General features: G+C 43.4%; 1 protein-coding gene across 3 annotated transcripts; it reads right to left on the reverse strand.

Moving 5' to 3' along the window:
• Window positions 1-594: 594 nt before the first annotated feature.
• CCDC71 (coiled-coil domain containing 71) lies at window positions 595-23,814 on the reverse strand. 3 transcript variants are annotated; one of them, XM_032212160.1, is made up of 2 exons: window positions 23,755-23,814; window positions 595-2,276 (listed from the first exon to the last, which is right to left on the reverse strand). In XM_032212160.1, exon 2 carries the CDS (start codon window positions 2,213-2,215, stop codon window positions 1,043-1,045), a length of 1,173 nt encoding a protein of 390 aa, XP_032068051.1. In that variant the 5' UTR covers window positions 2,216-2,276; window positions 23,755-23,814; the 3' UTR covers window positions 595-1,042. The 3 variants fall into 3 exon arrangements, with proteins under 3 accessions (XP_032068051.1, XP_032068050.1, XP_032068052.1); XM_032212159.1 differs by lacking the exon at window positions 23,755-23,814 and adding an exon at window positions 23,575-23,679; XM_032212161.1 differs by lacking the exon at window positions 23,755-23,814 and adding an exon at window positions 22,793-23,547.
• Window positions 23,815-24,164: the final 350 nt, after the last annotated feature.

The following is a 24,164-nucleotide window of genomic DNA, read 5'->3' on the forward strand; positions in this document are numbered from 1 at the left end:
TCCAAAAGAGAAAGAGTGTACTAGAGAAAGGATGTTTCTCCAGCTCTCCCTTCCTGTGGACTTGGAATATTCCTCCAGCTGTCATGTACTTTTTCACTCTGGTCAGCTAAGGTAGCAATAGCACTTACTTAATATACTGCTTCATAGAGCTTTTGCAGCCCTCTCTAAGCGGTTTACAGAGTCAGCCTATGGCCCCCAACCATCTGGTTCCTCATTTTACCCACCTCGGAAGGATGGAAGGCTGAGTCAACCTTGAGCCTGGGGAGATGTGAACTGCCATATTGCAGGCAGCCGGTGGTCGACAGAAGTAGCCTGCAGTACTGCCCTCTAACCACTGAGCCATTGTGGCTCTTGTGACAAGATGTGACAATAATGGCAATAAGCAGGACCAAGGGCTAGTAGTAGATGACAGCAAGCCACTGGGTTTTAGAGACAAGAGAGGCAGCGCTAGAAGCAAGCAAAGGCCTTTGTGTTTTTTTAACAAGTAACCCGGGGTGGAAAAGCTGAGGGGAGAACTTCTGAACCCAGTTCTTGAAAAAGAAAGAACAAAGAATTAAGGGATCACATTCTGACAGCCCTTGGGCAATGCATATGTATGAGTCAATAGATATTTATATTTAATAAGCATATAAAATAGGATCAAAATAAAACCAAGTAGATTTACAGATTTTAAAATAAAAGGAACCAGAAATATCACAGTACAGGAACAGCCCAAGTGCCGCCATATCCCAGATGTGTACTCTGCCATGTTTATAAAAGTACTGTAGAAAAGTGTCCCAGAGGAAGGCCAGGGATGGTCTATATTCTTCTCCACAGGGGCCTTCAAAGATCTCTGCCGGCATTTCCAAACACGATTTTTGTAATCCAGTTGTTGCTCAGCTCCGCAGAATTCCCCCCAATTGCCAACCAGGAGCCGAGGCTCAGCTGCCCGAGAGTACAGACGTTGTGTAAGCCCCCCCTCGCCCGCTCCGAGAGACTCGATGCTGATTTGATCATCCTCAAGGGGGGGAGGAGGCTTGGAGCTCCCACTCAACTGAACGACTCAAGGGATGCTGAGAGATTGAGGCAATGGCTGAATTCTGATCACAGGGGACAAGTTAACTTTAAGGATCTGCTGTGCTCTCCTCCTCAGTTCGTCATCGGAAGAGCTGTCCACTTTGATGGCCTGGAAGTTCAGCAGGTTGAATGCTTTCGAAGCCAGTTCTGGTTTATTAGGTGGCGGGAGAGAACTGGGCGTCTTTCGACAGGGTTTTCCTTCCTCTGCACTTCTTCTTTTCTCCTGCTGATGGCTGCCGCCACTTTTCCATTCAGGTTTGGCCACCGATGGTTTCTTAATTCTGGAGGCCGCCGTGCTACAGCTCTGGGAGTTGCTCCCCGAAATTCGGCCATTCAGGATTCCAGATGCTTTGCAAGTGTTACTTTCCTGAAGCATCCCACCCTTTGGTCCTTTTATAAGGCTCATCGTGAGAGCAGCAGAGTCCGGCACTTGGGTTATTAAATGCCTGTATCCTTTGGGGTCCAATTGATTAGAGGGTATCTTAGCGGCCTTAGACTGCACTGATGCCGCGGGTGCTTTGAGCCGCTTAAGGTCCGAAGGAGTGATCCCCAGGTGCCCTTGTGTGCATTTTGATTCCAGACAAGAAGCAGTGGCTTTCAGTGGGACTAAGGCTTCCAACACCACCGACAGCCTCATGGCCGGATAGACGCCGGGGTACATATTAGCCGGGAAGCTCATGGCCGAGGCTTTGGATGTGCCCGAACGTGTCCGTTTCAAAGAGTTCAATAGGAGGTTTGTGGAATTACTGCTCTTGGACATGGGCTCCGCAGATTCTTTAGAAGAGCTCACTGTAATTCCCGCCAAGGGGGCAGATACTTTCTCTATGGTGACCATGTTCCTTGCTGGGGCCTTGGCAGACTCTGAAATAGGAACAGCTGTTTCCGGAATGTCTTGGATATTGCCTTTTGTTTGGCTAGGTGCATTGGCAGTGCAGGAACTGTATCCATACACGTCTTTGCTCCTTAGGATTGTGGGTTGGTAGCCTTCTTCTTTCAGGCCTTGGAGAAAAGCTACTAACTGGGTCTCCGTGTCAGACAGGTCCTTGGACATGGGGTTAAACACCCGGAGAGCTTCTTCCAAGGCTTTCTGTCCTGCAGAGGACATCCTTGACCAGGAATGGACAGCTTTCTCTTCCACATTGTCCGCTTCAACATTCATGGCATTAGGCTGGCAGGAGCTTCTAGTAGATCCAAACCACTGGGAAACCAGCACAGGTCACCTTAAAGGGAAAAGAAGACAAGGCAGTTAATTCATTAATTTAAAAAACCTCAAGAAACATTTACTTCGAAGATTTTAGGCAGTGAGGAGAACTGTAATGCTTTTAAAGAGACCTTTTTAATTGGAACCAAACTTCACATACACTATTAAACCTTTTCTCCTTTCTGCTGATTTTTTTTAATTGATTAATTTCTGGCTTCAGATATATATTCAAATGGTTGTCATGAAAGGGAAGGTCCTTTCTCTCTGTTCTGACCCAGCCTTAGCAGAAGCAAGAAACAGACTCCTTGTCATACAAATAACCCCTCTTTATTTACCTCTTAATTGCATTCACCCACCGAAAAGTCCAGGTAATAGTCCTTGAAGGAGTTAACTGCAGTAACAGACTTTATCAGTTCCTTGCGATAATTGCAAGGCCATGAGCTCCCAGCCAAAAGGCTGCAAATTAAATTCTGGCAAGCAGTCTTTGTGGCACGAAACACAATGAGCAAAATCTTCAGAAATACAAACTGTTGTCTCCCACGACAACCACCCCCCTTTCCTTCTATTTATTCCCCAGCCAGGGAGGGGCCATTCAGCATCCACGGGTGCTTTGCTTCCTGATTCAACTTCTTGTCCTCCGTTGCTCGCCTCTAACTGCTCTGCACACATGTGCATCTGGAACAGGCCCCAGCTGTTCTTCCTCCTCACTCATATCAGCCTCTAAAGGCAGCTGCCTCTCCAGTGGCTGGCTCCATCTCTGTGTCCAATGCAGAGCATACATCAAGAGTTTCCCAAGACTCCAGCACTGGTCCACGTTCCTCCCCAACCTCCTCATTGTCCGAGTCTACTGCCAGTTCTGCTGGCAGACCGCAACAATCTCCTCCACCATTCCAGCTATGGAATTTTCTCTCTATCATTTTGCAGGCTTTTAGAATACATTACTATATAAATATGTATGGTATATGTGTGTTTCATTTATTTATTGTAATTTCAAACAAAGATGCTCAGCTGCATGAAGGGTTTATTAAATAACATGGACAAAAGATATACTGTATTTTTTGGAGTATGAGACACACCTTTTTCCCTCAAAAAAGAGGCTGAAAATCTGGGTGTGTCTTAGACACTGAATACAGCATTTTTGGCCACCTGAAACCCCGCCCCTTTGCTAAAATGGCCGTGAATAGCCTTTAGGAGGCTTCCAAAGTGCTCCTGGGGGCTGGGGAGGACAGAAATGAGTAAAAAACTGGTTGTTTTTTTGCCCCCCCCGTCCCAAAGAGCAATCTATAAGCCTCCTAAAGGCTATGAGTGCCCTTTTTTGTCAAAAAAACGGGCCATTTTTTTCTCGTTTCCCTCCCCCTAGCCCTCCCCAGCCCCCAGGAGCACTCTATAAGCCTCCTAAAGACTATGCATGCCCTTTTTTTTGACACAAAATGACCCGTTTTCATGAAAAATGGGCCATTTTTGGGAGGTCTGCAGAGTGCAAAAACTTTTTTTTTTAATTTGCCTCTTCAAAATCTTGGTGCAGCTTATACTCCGGTGCGTCTTATACTCCGAAAAATACAGTAGTTAGGAGTGGGTTTCCTTCCAATAATCATAATTCAAAATAATTACAATATGTTGAAGTTGGACAACATGACTGAATGAAATAAACCCAAGATCAAATAAAACTCCTGAATGATTATTTATAACCAAGATAAAGGAGAAAGAAAGAAAAATCCATGTTTCATTCTAGCTAGTGCTTATAAGCTAACTACTTGGTTGCTTGTCCCAAAGGTGCTTTTTTTGAAGAGGCAATTGGAGTTTCTGGTTTTCTTTGAAAGTCCAGGTGCCTCTTGAAAAAAGCACCTTTGGGACAACCATGACCTGGATGACTGAGAAACCCCGTGGATACTTGATTGCTTGAAATGAGCTAAATCTCTTACCGCTGGCGTACATTCTTCGTAGTTTTCGGGAAACCTTTAAATAATGGCTCTCAGAATTAACTAAAACACTTTCTGATAAATTCATGTTATCCACTCAGTTCTTCACTCAGTTCTTTTCTGTGTTTATACAACCTTCTGGGAATGTTTTTTTTTTTCTTTTGCTGTCCTTGTATTTTGAAGGACACTTGACCCTGTAGAAAGTTAGCACCCACCCCTCTCTTAGAAGAATGAAATATTTTAGGAAATATTGAAAAGGCAGAATACTATGCTTCCTTAGATGAGAAAAGGAGAAACATGTTTTTAAAGACCAAGCAGCTCCCTGCAGCTCAGTGGTAGGTTCCAGATCCCGTCGCAACTGGTACACTGTGATGGGGCCGTCCATCCACCACGCTCCGGCTGCTCGACGGAGGTCATGCAGGCGCCATACACTGCACTTGCGTGTGCAAAGGAACAAGGGCAGGCGGGTGGGCCCCCCAAAGCACTGTTCTGGTACGGTGGTCGCTGCTCCCAACTGGCACCAGTACACCTGTACCACTGCTGGAGCTCCCTGCCCACTCCCCCTCTTCCGCTCCAGGGTGATGGGATTAAAACATGGCCCTCAGAGCATGATAGGATTAACCCTCTACCCATCTCACCACATGGCACCTGGGAGGATTGCATCACCCAAGCCTGGGACACAGACAGTCTACAAAGTTAGCTAAGACTCCCCCCAACCCTGCCCACTGGGAGTCTGACAGCCAATTGGATACATTTCTTGTACAGGAACAGGAAACTCTAAGGCATGGCCCAAGAGGGAGTATAAATATATCCCTCTCTCCACTCCATGTCCCTTTTACCTTCAAGACCTCAAACCACATGGTCCTGTCCACCATTAAAAACCATCTTTCCAAGCAATCTCCGTGTTTCCAGTGTCCTTTTCCCCACTTGGAACTGAACCCAGATGGACATTTCTCCCAACAACCTATAAAGCTAAACATTCTGCATTTTCAACATGATGGACAGAAACAAAAACTGCAAAAAATGCTCTTAAGAAACTTAAGTCACTTAAATACCATTTACGTGGACTGCGCAATAACTTCAAACTCAGCCCATTAGCACAAACAATTCCCTTTCCAAGCCGAGATGTCAGGGTTCCAAATAGCCTCCAAAAGTACATCAGAGTCCAAGGCAAAGTATTGCTCAAAGTTCCAATTTATTCATGTTGGCACATCTGGGAAAACCCGAATCTGAAAGCTTCCCGGTTTCCCCACCCAGTTCAAAGTTCAAGATCTTGCCCCCACACCCACAAGTCCATCACATGGTCCAATCTCCCACTGCCCTGCTGGCAGTTCCACCCATCCAATTCCGGTCAAGTGCAGAGGTTCAGAGACAAAGGATGATCTTGGCTTTCTAGAAAGAATTTTGTTTTGGCTACATAGCATCTAACTCCGTATAATCCCCCCTCCCATTTTCCCACAATCGAAAATGCATAGTAGAATAGAAAGTGTGGCAGGCCTCAGATCCAAAAGAAAAGATGGTTGCAGGCCTGACACTAGAGGCATTGCCAAAACATATTGCTACAGTAGAGGTTTACAGTGGTTTCATTACAATAAACCTGGATACCAGACATTTTTACATTGTAACATCCATATGCCAAGATTACGATTGCCATTTTGGATAGGAAGTTTGGAAACTAATCTCTAAACCTACATGGAGAGCACCAGATAAGCGAAGCTGACATATGCTAATCAATTTCAGATGCCCCCCCCCCCTCCTTCTCCTCATTTTGTACCTGAAGTTTCAGGGACTGAACTGCATGCCTTCAGCACGCAAAATATGTGGTGCATCAGTGAGCGATGATCTGCTTCACTGAAGACATTAGCAAAATAAACTAATTCCTTCCTCAGCAACATTCCAATATTTTCCTGGCACTAGTTTTACAGTTTTAAAGAGCTGCAGGATAAACTACCCTGGCTTAAAGAGCAGAGTATGCGCCTATACCTGTAAAGTATTACCTCACCAATCTTCCCAAGAAAGCAGGACTCTTGAAAGTGATGTTGTTCCAAATGGAGCTTTTATTAAAAAGCTTGTGAGAGCAAGAGGTCTACCTAGGAACTAAGTAAAACAGCAATTTAAAGCAGTGCAAAGAAAACCCCTCCCACAGCACAGCAATGCAGGAAACAGAAACAGAAACTTCATAGAGATCCCTCCAATCCTCCCCCCTCCCAGCGCCCTAATAGAAATACGTAGATGGGACCTGACAATATCTTCCTTTGCAGTACAGGTAGTTTTCAACTTACGTAACTAAAAAGGTTTCTTTTAATCAGGCAAGACTCTCGTTGGCTGCAAGCCAAAATAAACAAATAGATAAGTTCTCTGGCAGCAATTACTACGAATCTAGGCAATGCAAATAAGCTTCTCACAGCAAACCACTTATCCAAGTTGGTTTCTCTGAATCATGAACGTGAACGAGAACGTTGACTCCTGCAACCAGGGCATGGCACCAACAGTCTCCTTTATACTCAGGAGAGGATCTTAATCAGCATCAACTGCTCATAATCCCCCTCCTGTAGTTACTCCATTGTTCTTTACGGCGAGTAGCCCTGCGCCTGCATGCATCCTGAAACAACTCCCAAATTTTTTCCTGAACATTCTCTTTGATCCAATGTTCTGCCGCCACCTGGTGGCCGACCAGTCTCTCCTCGCCCTGCTTGGAGTCAACACCCTGTCCAGGGTCCTCCACCTCCTCCAAGGCCGACTCATAAGACCCCTCGCTGTCGGAGTCTGGCGGCAGCTCCAAAGGCTCATGCCGGGCCACAACACACATATACATTCTTTTTCTTAAAGAAAAAACAAAACAACACATACAAAAGCAAGAAAAAAAAAACCCCACTTTCCTCCATTTCATCAAGCATGTCGTTTGGTTACAAGTTTTTGTGCATCAATTCTTAAGATTAAAAATAACATCACTGGTTTTCCATTAAACATAACTAAATATTTCACTGTCGTTGAGTGGCTTGTGACCGTTTTTCACACTTATGACCTTTGCAACATCCCCATGGCCACGTGATTTACATGCTTGAAAACTGACTCATATTTATGACGGTTGCAGTGTCCCGGAGTCATGTGATCCCCTTTTGCGACCTTCTGACAAGCAAAGTCAATGGGGAAAGCCAGATTCAATTAACAACCAGGTAGTACTGATTTAAGATTCACTTGACAAATTCGATGAGGAGAGTCGTAAAATGGGACAAATCCAGCTTTAGAAATTTCTCAATTAACAACATATATGTTGGGCTCAATTGCGGTCGTAGGTTGAGGACTACCTGTATGTTTTCAAGCGACAAAAACTATCCCTCAGATGTAGAACATAAATCCCTTCCTCCATGAAACGGGCCAACCCACTGCTACTGCTGCACCTACTACCAACCACATGGCTCCCTAAGAGAGTCAACAGGGGAAACAAGGATGAATTTGCCAATGGAGCTTAACAGAACAACAGAGTTGGAAGGGACTTTGGAGGTCTTCTAGTCCAACCCACCACTCAAGTAGGAGACCCTGGATTGGTGGGTGAGTCCATAACAATATTTAACTCGAAAATAAGAGTTGGTACCAAATTCCCGCTTGCTCCTGGGGAACTATGAACTATGGTGCCGGAGAAGACTCCTGCAAATCCCTTGGACTGCAAGGTGATCAAACCGGTCAGTCCTAGAAGAGATCAACCCTGACTGCTCTTTGGAAGGCCGGATCCTGAAGATGAAATGCAAGTACTTTGGCCACCTAATGAGAAGGAAGGACTCCCTGGAGAAGAGCCTAATGCTGGGAACGATTGGGGGCAAAAGAAGAAAGGGAGGACAGAGAATGAGGTGGCTGGATGGAATCACTGAAGCAGTAGGCGTGAGATTAAATGGACTCCAGGGGATGGTAGAGGACAGGAAGGCCTGGAGGAACGTTGTCCATGTGGTTGTGATGGGTTGGACACAACTTCGCAACTAACAACAACAACTATATTTCCCTGAAAATAAGACCAGGTCTTATATTAATTTTTGCTCCAAAAGACACTTAACAACCAAAAGACAGGGCTTATTTTCTGGTTGGATCTTATTTTGGGGGAAATACGGTACTTAACTGAAGACCACGAGAACAGAATAATACCATTCTGTGATAATGATTTAAGAACACAGAGTGCAAATAAAAGGATAGAAATCTGCACTTATGACCCACAGGGCTTGTGGCTTTTTTGCATTCCGGTCCCAGGGCTTATACGAAAGCAACTTAAAGAGTGTGGAGCAGTGCTTGAAGAAAATTACCCAGATTAGAGTAGTGAGCAGCCATACTTCAGCTCACACAAGAGGACCAACCAAGCAGCCAAGAGAGGAAGCAATATTCTATACAGAGGAGAGGATTGTTTGGAAAAAGCCCAATGAATGAGAAGCAGAATACACACCATAAATCCTATGCTGCTGGAACCATCATGGAAGCAACTGGCTGTAGTGAAGGGGTAAATCCCATCAGGAACTTCCCTCTCCTGCATTATTCACTCAGTAGTGTTGACTTAAGAGTCAAAGGGTCCTGATCCCCTGAGTACACAAGTAGGAGTGTCTGTAACGGCTGCAAATGGCATAAGATAGGCACTGTTCTGACCCAGGTTTCCTTAGAAAGCAAGAAGTAAAGTCTTGGTCCCTACAAAATCTCTTTTATTTACACGACTGTGAATTCCTTTCATTCACAGTCAGCAAGACTTAGCAAAGAGTCTTTCAGAGGAATGTTAACCCACATGAACCTTATCTTGTTTGGAGCACTGCCAAATAACTAGTTTCCAAACGCAGGGGAAGGCAAAACTTGGCACAGAGTCTCTTAAAGTCACAAACAGAATTTTCTACTCTTGAACCGACCGAAGGAACGAATTGTTTCCTGCCCACTTTCCGCTCGTTCCTCTTTTGTTTCCTATGGGAGGGGCCAATCACCTCCAAGGTGTGGCTTTATTCCAAAGTCGACCCTGCTTTCTTAGTTGTTCTTGTCTTCTGGCAGCTCTGCGCATGCGCATGCTGGGAACAGGCTCCAGCTGTTGCTCTGCCTCACTGCTGTCTAGCTCCCTCTCTGCCTCCAATGCAGAGCCCTCGTCTGAGCTTTCCTCAGTCCCCAAGACTGGGCCATGTTCCTCCCCAACCTCCTCACTGTCTATGCTGCCAACTCTGCTGGCCGCTGGCGGGCCACAATAGGCACAAACCTTCACTGACTCATAGAAGGGAGGCAGGCATTGTATAGAACTGAATTTGTGGCCAATTTGAAGTCCAAGGAAGAAGAAGGATAGAAAAACACTGTCAGCCCTGGAGGCCATCTTTTTCCTTGGATCTTCAAAGGGCCACACTTGATGGATGGGCATATTGTGGGAACTGGGAGGGTATCGGGCCTGGAAGTCATCTTGGACATCGGATCTTAAGGCCTGTCACATTTAATCTGTGGAAAACTGTGAGGGAGGATTGTATGGAGCTGGGGAGATATATAGTCATAACAACATTCCCCTCTCCGACAATCAAGGACATTCTGTCCGGTACCTGGGAGGCATCTCCAGTTGGGACGGTGCCTGATTGGACCATGTGATGGATATGTGGGTGCTGAGTGGCGGCTTGGACTTTCTTTTGGGTGGGAAAAACCTGGAAGCTTTCAGATTTGGGTTTTCCCAGATGTGCCAATATGACATCTCTAATAAAATAGACCTTTGAGGAACTTCAAGCCTCGGAGTCTTCTTTCGTTGGAGGTGTTATTTGGAACCTTGACAGAGGAGGATTGGATGGCGAGGGGGTGAGATATATAGCCATAACAACATTCTTTCACTGGAAGGTAAGGACTGAAGAGGCGTGACTGGGAAACAATTCCAGGTAGGATGGTGACCTGATTGGACCATGTGTGAGTGCAGAGGAAGGGACTTTGACTTTCCTTTGGGTGGGAAAACCCTGGAGGCTTCAGATTCAGGTTTTCCCAGATGTGCCAATATGGCATCTCTAATAAAATGGAACTTTGAGGAAATGCCTGCCTCAGAGTCTTACTTTGTTGGGGGTATTACTCGGAACTCTGACAACACTTTCCTGGGCATTCCCAGCAGAGCAGTCCCACCCTTGAGCGATTATGGCCAAGCCTGAAGAAGGGGAATTGAGGGGAAAGCACCTGAGTGAAGATCAAAGAGACAATACACGGACGGAAGAAACCGGGATTGTCAAAATATATAAACAATGTCAGGGTTCCAAATAGCATCCAAAAATAAATCAGAGTCCGAGGCAAAAGATTCCTCAAGGTTCCAATTTATTAAGAGAGCCATGTTGGCACATCTGGGAAAACCCAAATCTGAAAGCTTCCAGGTTTCCCCACCCAGATCAAAGTTCAAGATCTTGCCCCCACACCCACAAGTCCACCACATGGTCCAATCTTCCACTACCACGCTGGCAGCTTTCACCCATTCAATTCCAGCCAGGTGCAGAGACAAAGGATGACCTTGGCTTTCTAGAAAGAGTTTTGTTATGGCTACATATCACCCAATTCTGTATAATCCCCCCTCCCATTTTCCCACAATAGAAAATGCATAGTAGAATAATAGAAAACGTGGCAATCTTGAAGTCCAAAAAAAAAAAGATGGCTTGCAGGCCTGACAAGCAAAATGATTGGAAACAGCCACCTGACCTCGGTATGTTACTTTAGAGGAGAAACCGAAAGCTAAATAAAGCTCAGGTGGGAGAAACTACAGCTGGAGCAAAGTCTTTTCTGGGAATAGAATACAATTAGGAGAAAATCTACTAGGTAGAGGCTCTAGGATAGTGTTTCTCAACTTCAACAATTTTAAGATCTATGAATTTTAACTCTTCAAATTCCCCAGCCAGCATGAAGTCTACGTGGTATTAACAGTTGCCGAGGTTGAGAAATGCTGCTCTAGAGCAGTGTTTTTCAACCTTTTTTGTGCAAAGGCACACTTTTTTCATGAAAAAAATCACGAGGCACACCACCATTAGAAAATGTTAAAAAAATTTAACTCTGTGCCTATGTTGACTATATATAAAGTAATTCTCCCACGGCACACCTTACACTATGTCACGGCACACTAGTGTGCCACGGCACAGTGGTTGAAAAACACTGCTCTAGAGGAATGGAGTGGGCTGCCTGGTAGAATTGAGCTACCATATTTTTAAGACACACCGGAGTATAAGACGCCCCAAGGTTTTGAAGAGGCAATTTTTTTAAAAAAAGTTTTTGCACTCTGTAGACCTCCCAAAAACGGCCCCATTTTTTCCCAAAAAAGGGCATGCATAGCCATTAGGAGGCTTATAGAGTGCTTCTGAGACTGGGGGGGGGGGGAGAGAAACGGCCCATTTTCCACTCATTTCTGCCCTCCCCAGCCTCCAGGAGCACACTCTGAAAGCCTCCTAAAGGCTCTGCACAGCCATTTTGGTGAAGGGGCGGGGTTTCAGGAGGCAAAAAATGCTATATTCAGTGTATAAGATGCACCCAGATTTTCAGCCTCTTTTTTTTTACAATTTTTTTTATTTTTATTAAACAAACAACACACAAAAAATAATCATCTTACATTACATCTTGTAGAAAGTGTGTCAATTGGTTATATTTAGCTTTCGTGCATCTCTTCCACAGTAATTACTTACATTCATATCGTGTCAAATTTCTTAATGAGTCTTACTTTCAACATATCATAGTTCTCGTTCGACTGAAATTGTTTTAGTATCCTTTTGCCTAGAATAATCCATAGTTAAAAAACACAACCACCTAATGGCATTTCATTAATTATTACAGAGTCATCGAATAGCCTTAGACCTTTATAACATATTCTAAACAAATATTAGTTCTCCCGCCCCTCAAATAAATCACTGTTTACAATTTGTGTCCAGGTTCCTTTTGTTATGGTAGTACATATATACAACTAACAATGGAATATATATATAACTGTATCCCTTATCCTTATCCTTATCATTCCATTGTTAGTTGTTATAATTAATATTGGTTAACAAAAAATCCTTTACTGTTACATCTATTTTCTTCTCATCAGACCAACATATATGTATACCTTATTGCCCTTATCAATTATTTATTTAACATAACCATCTATAAGTTACTAAATTAGTACTTACTAATTATAAAAGTTAATTTTTTTGATATCTATTTTCATATATCCAATAACATTACACCTTTATAACATATTCAAAGTAAGAATTAATTAAATTTCTAAACCTTTTTCCCCCAAAATCATTGTTTGCAATTTATATCCAAATTCCTTATATTAAATCAGTACATATGTCATTAACTATCTCTTATCATTTCATTATCATTAATATTTGTTAACAAAATCATTTATTACTTATATCCAGCTTCCTCACCTCCAGCCAACATAGAAATATGCCTTGTTACCATTATCAACTATTTATTTAAGCAAGCAATCTAAAGGATTACTAAATTCCTACTTACTAATCATCAAATTTAGCTATTATTATTATTATTATTTTATTATTATTATTATTATTATTATTATTATTATTATCATCAATTTTTATATATCAACCTGTGTCCTTCCAGAAGGCATGTAGTCTTATTTTTTGCCATTTGTGGAGTTAATTTTCTATTTATTTCTTTGGTAGTTTTTATGGACATCTCTCTGTATCTTGTTGTCTGTTGGATCTCTCAGGTAATCTCGGCGCCCTTTTGCTACTTTAATTGATTTATCTTTGATTGTCAATCCTGTTTCTGATAAGATTTTTCTCTTTAAAACCATCCTTTTTTCTCTTTTTTCTTCTTTTGTCCCTTGAAATTTGGGGTAGAGCTCCGAACCATCGAATTCCCCCCTCCAAACTCCCATTTTTTTTGCTTTCAACCACTTTTATTTCAGAAATCAAATCATTAGTTTTCTTATCTTTGTGTTCATTTTTCTCTTCAGTTTTTGGAACTCCTTCTCCCTCACTTCTTTCTGATGTAAACTCTATCTTCTTGTCAATTCTCCACGTTACCAATAACTTTTGAATTGCGTCCCAAACCTTTTGCAAAATTAAAGTTTCCTCTTCTGTAAATTGCTCCATGTTCCAAATTGTAAATTACTGCCACTGTAGCTTTAATCTTCACAAGAGAGAGGTTCCGTTTTTTTTCCCTTCTCCCAGTGCCGATAGACAGCTGTGGTAAACAAATTTATGTCCTTGGCTCTTATCACTTTTAGTTACAGAGCTTTGAAGCACAAAGACAGTGATATCAAAGGAGAAAAGGAACAAATGTGTGGTTTCAAAAATAGCTCTAGCCTGTAGTTTTCGAGCAGCAAGATTAGTATTTTTTTCACTTTCTTGTGTTGTCTCAGATTTAGGAGGGACAAAGTTTTTAAATGGAGTTTAATAGCAAATAATAGACAATTTTTGTCATAGTAGAGAGGGAGATTTAAGTTGAAAAATAAAGCAGGAAGGAGCCAAAGAAGAAAAACCGGTCCGTTTACTTTACGCAGAGGGGAGGGAGAGAGAAAAAATTGTGAGGAGCATTTCAATAGTTACAAGAAGAAAAGCATACTAACCAAAACAAAACAATGAAGATCAGTTCTGCCGCTAACTTCTTCTGCTTAAGGATTTAGTTTAGCATAAAAAAAGAGATTCTTTTGGGCAGATTTTTTTTCAAAACAGAAATGATTCCCCAGATGATCACGCTTTCTCTTTCTGTTACCTTCCGTTTCTTAGCTGTCCCCACTTCATCAGCCTATAGGCTGTCTTTTGTCACCAGCTTGAAGTCCTTCTCTTGTATCAATCAGAGACTTGCATTGTCCCTGATATCAGCAAGATGTGGTCTTCCTGTTCACCGTCTCTTTGGGATGGTTTAGGTCCGATTGGACCCTCCCCCCAGGGGCAAAGGTATCGGTTGCAGTCTCAGAGCATCGAGACCGCACGTCCGTACCGTAGGGACTCCTCCTCAGCCTCTTTTTTTAGGTGCGTCTTATACTCTGAAAAATATGGTAAGCCTTGGGACCAGAGGTGAAACCAGATGTCAAACTGTGTCCCCATAGGACTTTTTGGAATGGGTATTTGAGACACCGCAATTTCTCAATGTCAAACGCCTTCTCTCATCCCACTGGGTAAAGGAGAACAGACGTGGTTTTGAAGAAGACGCTGAACAGCCACTAGGCAAACACCAGCTGAGCTTTGAAAGGGAAGATAGGGTGAGGAAGAAACTGAAGAAAGCCCCACCTTTGTTCATTTGGGGTAAAAGGGGAGGGGGAAAAACCTGTCAGGCTTTCAAAATTCTGGTTTAAACCCTGCAACAGTAGAGTGATGGTCATCCTTGTGCAGTTTACTTCTGACCTTGGCTGTCCATTGGACTACTCAACCTAAAAGAAAACTTTCTTTTCCTCTTTGATTTTTAATAAAACGCATTTGTGGAGACAGCTGCTTTTGTTTTCCTTTCCTCAAAAAGAGGTGAGATGTCTGCTCTTTAGTCACATGCCACAAGCCAGTGCTACAGAGTTGGTTTTCCTTTTCTGAAGCAGCAAGTATCATTTTCATCATTATGCATACTTTAAAGTAAATTGCTCAAACTATGAGTCTCCTCTGTCGCACAAACCGGTATTAATGGGAAGGAGCTGGTCAATATATTTCCTTCCTCCATGGAGAACCTGCCCCCAAGAAGAGAGGTGGGGCAAAAGAGACCATTTGAAAGAACAGAGACCCTTCCCTCAACAGAGAGTATAGGAAAATAGGAGAGGAGAGGAAAGGAATGGAAGGGAAAGAGAAAGAGAAAAGAGAGAGGAGAAAAGAGAGAGGAGAGGAGAGGGTGAGGCGAGGAGAGAAAGGAGAGGAGAGGCAAGAAAGGGGAGAGAGGAGAGGAAAGGAAGGGAAGAGGGGAGGGGAAGGAGAGAGGCGAGGAGGGTAGAGGAAGGAAAGAAGAGGAGAGGGGAGGGGAAGGAGAGAGGAGAAGAGAGGAGGGGAGGGGAAGGAGAGGAAAGGAAGGAAAAGGAGAGAAGAGAGGAAAGAGGAGGGGAAGGGGAGGGAAGGAGAAGAAAGGAAAAGGAAGGGAAAGAGAAAGGAGAGGGAAGAGGAGGGGAAGGGAGAGGAGATGGGAAGAGAGTGGAGAGGAGCAGAGAGGGGAAGGAGAGGGCAGGGGAGGGGAAGGGAGAGGATTGGAGAGGGGAGGAAGAAGGGGGAAGGGGGAGGAGAGGAAAGGAAAGAAAAGTAGAGAGGAGGGTAGAAGAGAGGAAGGAAGGGGAAGAGGGGAGGGGAAGGAAAGGAGAGGAAGGGAAAGAGAAAGAGAAAGGAGGAGGACAGTGGAGGGGGGAGTGGAGGAAGAGGGCAGTGGAGGAGGAGGGGTGGGGTGGGAAAGAGAGGACGAGAGAGAAGGGGAAGGGGAGGGGCAAGGGAGGAAGAGGGCAGGGGAGGGGAAGGGCATGGGAGAGTCAGCGAGAAGGTAGGGAGAGGAGGGGAGAGAGGAGGTGCAGGGAGAGAACAGGGAGGGGAAGAGAGTGGAGAGGAGGAGGAGAGGGCAGGGGAGGGAGAGGACATGGGAGAGTCGGCGAGAGGGTAGGGGAGAGGAGGGGAGACAGGAGGGCAGGGAGAGGACAGGGAGGGGAAGGGAGTGGAAAGGAGAGGGGAAGGAGAGGGGAAGGAGAGGGCAGGGGAGGGAGAGGGAGAGGGCATGGGAGAGGAAGCGAGAGGGTAGGGAGGGGGTAGGGGAGAAAAGGGGAGAGAGGAGGGGGGAAGTAAGGGAGAGAAGAGGGGAGGAGAGGAGAGGAGAGGGGAAGGACGGCAGTGGAGGGGAAGGGAGGAGAGAGGGAGAAGAGGGATAAGATGAATCCATGAGGCGGATCTAAAAAGGAACTATTTAAAAGAACTATTACAAACAATACCAATGAGGGGAAAATAATTGTGATAGAGGAAGAAGCTAACATGGCTGCATAGCAAAGCGAGGAGATTCTACCACAAAACTGAGGTAGAGGGAGCAGAGTTTTGACGTTTAAGACTGGTAGCATCCTCCAGTACTGAAAAAACAGAATGGTGTTCTGGCCAAAATGTTTCAGATATCCTAAATAATGGATTAAGTGCTAGAAGACTGGAAGAGGCAAAATTTGTCCTATTTTCAAACAGGGAACAGAAGAATTAAGGAAGCCATAAGTCAGAAGACTGCTGAGTTTTAGTTTGAAAGGCTTATTTCTTCATTATTAGAATTACACTAGATAACCCATGACCTCTTGGGTCATCATTTCAGAGACATTTGCTTACCAGACTCCTCACCTTCAAGAAAGGCAATGCTTCTAACATACTTGAAAAGTTCTTTAAAAATTCAGGGAGATATTCATAGATTTTCCCTTGGAAGTAGCAGCACATGTTGAACTGTATAGCACAGTCCAGCATTAGCAGTTGAACACAGGAAATGTTTTATGACTTTTTGTATTATGTCATAAAAGGCTTGAATTTTTTTTTATGTCAAGAGGTATTTTATAAAATTTGCCAAATTTCAATTCCACAGGAGTCGTAAATTCTGGATTCTGGATACATTCAGTATGTTAGTCCATTTGAGATACCATGGTCTCCAGAAACAATCACACTATTTGTTGTTCTTTCACAGCTAACAGAACTGTCCCCATTTCAAAAGGTACCAAACGTTCCCTCTACGTATCTTCTGCAATACCTGGGAGATGTTTGTTACTATATTAAAGACGTTCTTGTAATCTGTAGTCTATTATTCTTTCAGAAACAATATGTCTCTACCAAGATTCAAACTCAGGAGAAGGTGTGGAAGAGGAAATGGAAGCAGGGGCTTGAAAGCCCTACATGAAATCTCATTTAGTTTCTTACAAAAAGGCTTCATAAATGGAAATAATTCTGCTTACCTCGTAAGAGATTTCACTAGTTGTATCAATTAAGTTTTCCCTTTTCCATGTTGGATTAGTCAGATGGTATTTTTTAAAGGTTTTAAAGGCGACAAGTTTCATAATAAGCCAACCATCATGGCTACCTATGATGACCACTGTAGTTCCAAAACAGTTGGATGGCAACAGGTTCCCTACTTCCCTACAGCAAAATGGTCTGATTAGCAGCACACACATTAAAGGATTTGCATGTAGGTTCTGTAGGAAGTTAGCACCCACCCCTCTCCTAGAAAATGAAATCTATCTGGAAATATTAAGAGGACAGATGATTTCCTCTAAAAGGGAGGCAAAAACTCACCCCCACCTTTGTCACTGGACCCTTAAGGCCTGGGCAAGTCTATTCTACATAACAAATATCTACTTTCTTCAGGTAGAGCCATAATTGTTGTTAGTTGGGAAGTCTGACCCCATGGACAACTGTTCCTGTCCTCTACCATCCCCCGGAGTCCATTTAAGCATATTCCTACTGCTTCAGTGACTCCATCCAGCCACCTCATTCTCTGTCCTCCCTTTCTTCTTTTGCCCCCAATCGTTCCCAGCATTAGGCTCTTCTCCAGTGAGTCCTTCCTTCTCATTAGGTGGCCAAAGGATTTGAGTTTCATCTTCAGGATCTGGCCTTCTAAATAGCAGTCAGGGTTGATCTCCTCTAGGACAGATTGGTTTGATCGTCTTGCAGTCCAAGGGATTCACAGGAGTCTCCTCCAGCACCATAGTTCAAAGGCCTCCATTCTTTGGCACTCAGCCTTTCTTATGGTCCAACTTTCACAGCCATACATTGCAACTGGGAAAACCATAGCCTTGACCATACACACTTTTGTTGGCAGGGTGATGTCTCCGATTTTTAGTATGCTGTTTAGATTTGCCATAGCTTTCCTCCCCAGGAGCAAGCGTCTTTTAATTTCTTGGCTGCAGTCCCCATATGCGGTGATCTTGGAGCCCAGGAAAATAAAATCTGTCACTACCTCCATTTCTTTCCCTATTTGCCAGGAATTGAGAGGGCCGATGCCATGATCTTAGCTTTCTTAACGTTGAGTTTCAAGCCAACTTTTGCACTCTCCTTCTTCACCCGCCTCAAGAGGCTCTTTAGTTCCTCTTCACTTTCTGCCATTAGAGTGGTAGCATCTGCTTATCTGAGGTTGTTGATATTTCTCCCAACAATCTTAATTCCAACATTTGATCCATCTAGCCCATTTCTCATGATGTGCTCTGCATTTAAGTTAAAGAGGCAGGGTGACAGTATACAGCCTTGCTGGACTCTTTTCCCAATTTTGGACCAATCAGTGGTTTCGTGTCCCTGTTGCTTCTTGACCCGCATATAGTTTTCTCAAGAGACAAGTAAGATGGTCTGGTACTCCCATCTCTTTTAAGAACTTGCCACAATTTGTTGTGATCCACACAATCAACAGCTTTAGCATAGTCAATGAAGCAGATTTTTTTTTTTGGAACTCCCTAGTTTTCTCCATGATCCATCGTATGTTGCAATTTGATCTCTAGCTCCTCTGCCTCTTCAAAATCCTGCCTGGACTTCTGGTACTTCTTGATCCACATACTGCTGGAGCCTAGCTTGTAGGATTTTGAACGTAGCTTTACTAGCATGTGAAATGAGTGCAAAGATGCGATGGTTTGAACATTCTTTGCCATTGCCCTTCTTTGGAATTGGAATGTAAACTGACCTTTTCCAATCCTGTGGCCACTGTTGAGTTTTTCAAATTTGCTGGCAAATTGGGGGTACCCCGTTTATTGCATCGTCTTTTAAGATTTTGAATAGCTCGGCTGGAATTCTGTCACCTCCACTAGCTTTGTTGTTGCTCAGATTTCCTAAGGCCTATTTGACTTCACATTGTAGGATGTCTGGCTCTAGGTCAGTGACTACCCTATCGTGGTTATCAGGGACGCTAAGCTTGTTCTTGTATAGTTCTTCTGTGTAATTTTGCTACCTCTTCTGCCTCTGTTAGATCCCTGCCATTTTGGATCTTTATCTTGCCCATCTTTGCATGAAATGTTCCCTTCATATCTCCAATTTTCTTGAAGAGATCTCTGGTCCTCCCTATTCTATTGTTTTCTTCTATTTCTTTGCACTGTTTGTTTAAGAAGGCATTCTTATCTCTTCTAGTTATTCTCTGGAATTCTGCATTCAGTTGGGTGCATCTTTCTCTTTCTCCCTTGCCTTTTGCTTCCCTTCTTTCCTCAGCTGTTTGCAAAGCTTCCTCAGACAGCCATTTTGCTTTCTTGCATTTCTTTTTCTTTGGGATGTACAATGTTGCGAACTTCCATCCACAGTTCTTCAGGTACCCTGTCTATAAGATCTAATTCCTTAAATCTATTTATCACCTCTACCGCAAATTCATCAGGGATATTTTAGTTCATACCTGAGTGGTCTAGTGCTTTTTCCTACTTTCTTCAATTTAAGCCAAATCTTTTCAATGAGAGCCACAGTCAGCTCCTGTCATAATAGGAATCCCAAAGCCCTTTCATTACATCATCACCCAGCAAGGCTCAACTAAGCCTAGGACTCAGGACAGTCTATAGAGTTGCCCCTGCAGGGCCCCATGGGAGTCGGACAACCAATCAGAATACAAACTCAAATTCAAAAGCCCAGAGATGGCATAAAACCAGGGCACTCTCAGCATCTCTTTCCTCCAGGACCTCAAATCATGTGGTCCTGTCCACCATTAAAAACCATCTTTCCAAGCAGCCTCCATGTTTCCACTGTTCTTTTCCCCACTTGGAACTGAACCCAAATAGACTTTTCTTCCAACAGTTCCAAACAATAGGAAGAATGACTTCTGGGAAACTTTACTATAGAAATCTGGCTCCAAAAATAATGCCTTTATGTGTATCAGAGGATTTTAGAAAGTATTCAGCTTTAGGGAACACAATTTCTCTTCTCTTTGTTAGACCTCTTAAGCCTTGATACTGATCTATGAAAACTCAAAATATAACACATCCAGTACTACTCCATCACTGCCATTTTAGAGGTCAAAGCTGGTATTAGCTTTTCCAGATAAATCTGTGCCTTAGGTCTTCACAATGAAGAACCTCGCTCAAATTAAGAGTGGTTTGAAACCATTTCCTTTTTGGCTATATGAGCCCAATAGCTAGTTAGAATATTAAATTTAACAGGGAGTAAAAGTGCTTTCAAAATGATTCAACAAGTATATATTTAAACTAACTCAGATACAGCAATTTCTGCCTGACAAATATAGGATTATATTAAATGCAGAAGTGAAATTACACTTCTTTACTTGGGTCAGTTTTTTGATCATTATTCCAGTTTTTTTTTAGAAATCGGAAGCTTATGAAATATCACACCCTTTCACGGTTAACTATTTTCATACTTCGTAGTTAAGTTATTCTGAAACTCAAGAAATGCTGAATTGAAACTAATTTAAAAATAAACAACTCCCTCCCCCTCTGATTTAGAATTAGGTTTTAGTGCCAGGCCTCAGTTATAGTGGATGAAACAATCACTATAATGATGTTGATGCTGCATTAAATAAATGCACATTTTCACCTTCCGAAAACTATGCAACTTACAATAGTCACGCATGCTGAACATCAACAGTTGATCAACATCAACAGTTGACCACAGGAAATGTTTTATGACAATTTGTATTGTGTCATAAAACATTTAACAAACAAATAATTGTTCCAGTGAACAATTCAGCACAGATAGGGAGGAATGCTAGATAGATTTTTTTTTTAATTTTAAAACTGAAACACTAGGACACAAAACAAGTGAATATATGTTGGTCCAGCAACTCAATTTAATTTGCCACCAGCCTATGTTTAAAAAAAACATTAAAACATACCATGTTTAAAAAGTAATATAAGATAGTCTATTATGTTAAAAGCCTAGGAGTTCATGAATAACAATCAAAACAGGTAACTGGTTCATTTATTAAACTATTAGATGATTTGTTTAATTTGAGCACACCATGTTGTGCAAACCTAGTAAAATATAATATCCAGCCAAAATGAGATTAGCCAAAACATGATTGAGTGCAATGATTAAATATTCAACAAGGTTCCATTCCCACCTGCTCTACTTTTTACTCAACCTCATGGCAATTCAGATCCGATTTGGGTTTAACAGTAACCCAGCCCAGTTCATTTTCTCCATTCCTCATGTAATATCATGCTATGAACACAGAAAACATATCAGAGTGACAGCATTGCAGCATGACACAATCCTGTCATGTAATTAGGATGATCAGTTACTGAGAAAAATAATGACATAACACTGTTGCACACTCAAAGCTAAAAGTGCCTCTTCCAAATACAGAATTAGTCACTCTATATCAGTGGTTCTCAACCTGTGGGTCGGGACCCCTTTTCGATGGTCTTAGGAGACACCAATTTTATGGTTGGGGGTCACCACAATCTGAGGAACTGTGTTAAAAGGTCGCGGCATTGGGGAGGTTGAGAACCACTGCTCTATATCAAAGGCAGCTGGTCCATTAAGAGGCATTTGATTTTTGCACATCACATCGTAATTTTTCTATGAAATGAAAAGATGAATTAAGCAAGTCTCTCGCAAGCTCAGGACACAATCATACAACAGAAAATGTTTCAAATAACTATTTCAAGATGCACAAAGCAGATTATTTAAAAAGGTTTTTGAAACTCTCATCCTTCAAATAATTATCTCTATCATACACTAAATGACTTCTCAACATCATGCATTTAGGATCAAATTCAAACTCTAATATTGTGGTGCCATTCAAAAGGCCTGCTGGAAATAACTGTTAATCAACAGCAAGGAACCCAGTTACCACAATTGTGAACCGTTATCAGGGAATAAGCTTTTCTTTACATATGCACTTTCAAATAACTATGCATAAAGCTGCAATGCAAGATAACTTTAAAGTGTTTCACACAACACATTTGTTATAGTTTATAACCTGTTTGTGTATATGTCTTCAGTTCTAGCCAGCTCCTCCTTACAACCAAAATGGCTCACATTAGTTTATTTTAGGCTTTGAGTAGTTGTTGTGCCAGAACTTGGATAACAAGAAAAAACAACTAAAAGAACTCACAGCTTATATTGTTTCAGCTTCACCTCTTTTAGTGATGGATTTTTACAAAGATTTCAACTGGGGAGAATAGAGAGACTCTACAAATGAAGACAAATTATTAACCATAGTGAATATGTGATGTAAATGATCTTTATTTAAAAAAAATAGTGGCCAATAGTCACAACCCCAAAGAGAAATTAAAGCTATCCAATTTTTAATGTAAAAAATGGTTTTGGATCTTCACATTAATCAGTGAAAGATGTCAGTTAGTTTTGAAAGAGTGGATGATATATTAACTAAAATGAATTAAGACTTATACCACAGTAACTAGAGGATAATCTGTCTTTTGACGGAAGCTTGCTCGATAAAATAAATTTAAGAGTTACTTCGGATATTTTCTCAAAGACGTACACCACAAATTAACTTCATAGACGTTGAACGAAAAATAAAATATTTCCAAGCAAAGATCCATTTTCTTTTAGACTAGAATAGAATTCTTTAATTTCTTTTAATTCATTTCTAGAGTTTTGCAAGAGTGGATTTCTGTTGTGATATCAATATTATACTGTTCCTGAATGTATTATTATAACAGCACCCTTTTCTGTCTGGGCCTTCAAAATTGCATCCGATCACTGGTCATTCAAAGCAGCGAAAATCTTAAGAATGGCAAACATTTCTGCTCTAATCATGTGTACATCCCCAAATATATATATATATATAGTTGTATCACCTGTGAGATGTTATTATTCACGTGTATTCTTTGTGGCCGTGAAACTTGAGTGGAAGCAAGAAGAGGAAGGACTCCCTATCAATTCAAACCCATAAGTGCACCCAAGGTGGTGCAAAAACAATGGCCAAACCCTTCTGGAAAAACCCAAAGACCACCCACTTTTTCGCCCTCTCTTTTTGAAGAAAGCTGCCTAGAGTGCCGGCAAAAAAGGCAGAAGCAAAATCAGCAGAAGCCTTTTTAAGGGTCTCCCAAAATCGAATCCAGATCTTGAGGATGATAGCTGGGTGAAGGGAGGAAAAAAAGGCTCCCTCCTGACAGCTGACCCCCTCGCAAAGGCCAGGCTGGGGGCTTCCTCCACCCCAACCCACCTCAACCCCCGAAAACTAAAGCCAAAGTAAGCCGGGAGGAGGAGGAGGAGGAGGAGAAGGAGCAGGAGGAGGACGAGGGGACGATGATGCCAAGGGAAAAGAGGGGCGGGGCCGGGCCAGGCGGAGGGGAAGACGGCTTGGGCTGGGGAAAAGGGGTGTGTCGTCCGGCGGGGCCCCCGCGGGAGCGGCGGCCGAGGGGGAGGGGGAGAGATCCGCAGACCGGCCGGGAGAGGGCGGGGAGGAGAGCGCCAAAGGAGGAGCATCCCGTGGCGGGGAGGGGGGAGAGAAGAAGGCGAGGCCGAGGAGCCCCCCCCTCCCCTCCCCCGATCCGCCACGCCTCGAGCCGAGTCCCAGCTGCAGCGCCCCCCCTCGGGGACTGGTCGCGCCCGGGCAGGCGCCAAGCCCGCAACCTACCGGCCACCGCGGGACCCAGCAAAAGCCGCTGCGCCGATCCACCCCTGCAACATGGCCGCCCGCCCGCGGAGCGCCGGAAATTCCAGGCGGCTTCCGCTTCCGGCCGCAGGGAAAGTGCCCTAACTGCCCCCCTCAAGGGGCCACCCGCGCCCCCTCCCTCCCTCCCGCCCCCTCCAGCACCTGGGCAACACCTCCACCATCCACCGAAGCAGCCTCGGTCCCTCCTACACGTGACAGGCCCCGCCCTTTCCTTCCCACGTGTTGGCCCGCCCATCTTTCCAAGCCCCGCCCCCAAGCCCCTGCCTCAATAGCAGCCCTCAAGCCCTGCCCACCTTCCCTGCCCATACAGTCTCTTTGGTGCCTCTCCTTGTACCTGTCTCTTACCCTCCACTCATCTCCAAAAGTTCCTCAGCCTAACAATTTTCCCCCTTTTTTCAAGCAAAGACTCATTTGCCAGAGTGTCTTTTAGGTCTTCCTGGTGTCTTCTTGCCTCTCCCCACACCATGAAGATTAGATGGAAGTCTGAGGGTTTTCCAGATTGACCTAGGAATGGATTCATATGGTGTGGGACCTCCCATAGCAGTCTCTTC

This window comes from Thamnophis elegans, chromosome 2 (assembly GCF_009769535.1).
Source record: "Thamnophis elegans isolate rThaEle1 chromosome 2, rThaEle1.pri, whole genome shotgun sequence".
Taxonomy (NCBI): domain Eukaryota; kingdom Metazoa; phylum Chordata; class Lepidosauria; order Squamata; family Colubridae; genus Thamnophis; species Thamnophis elegans.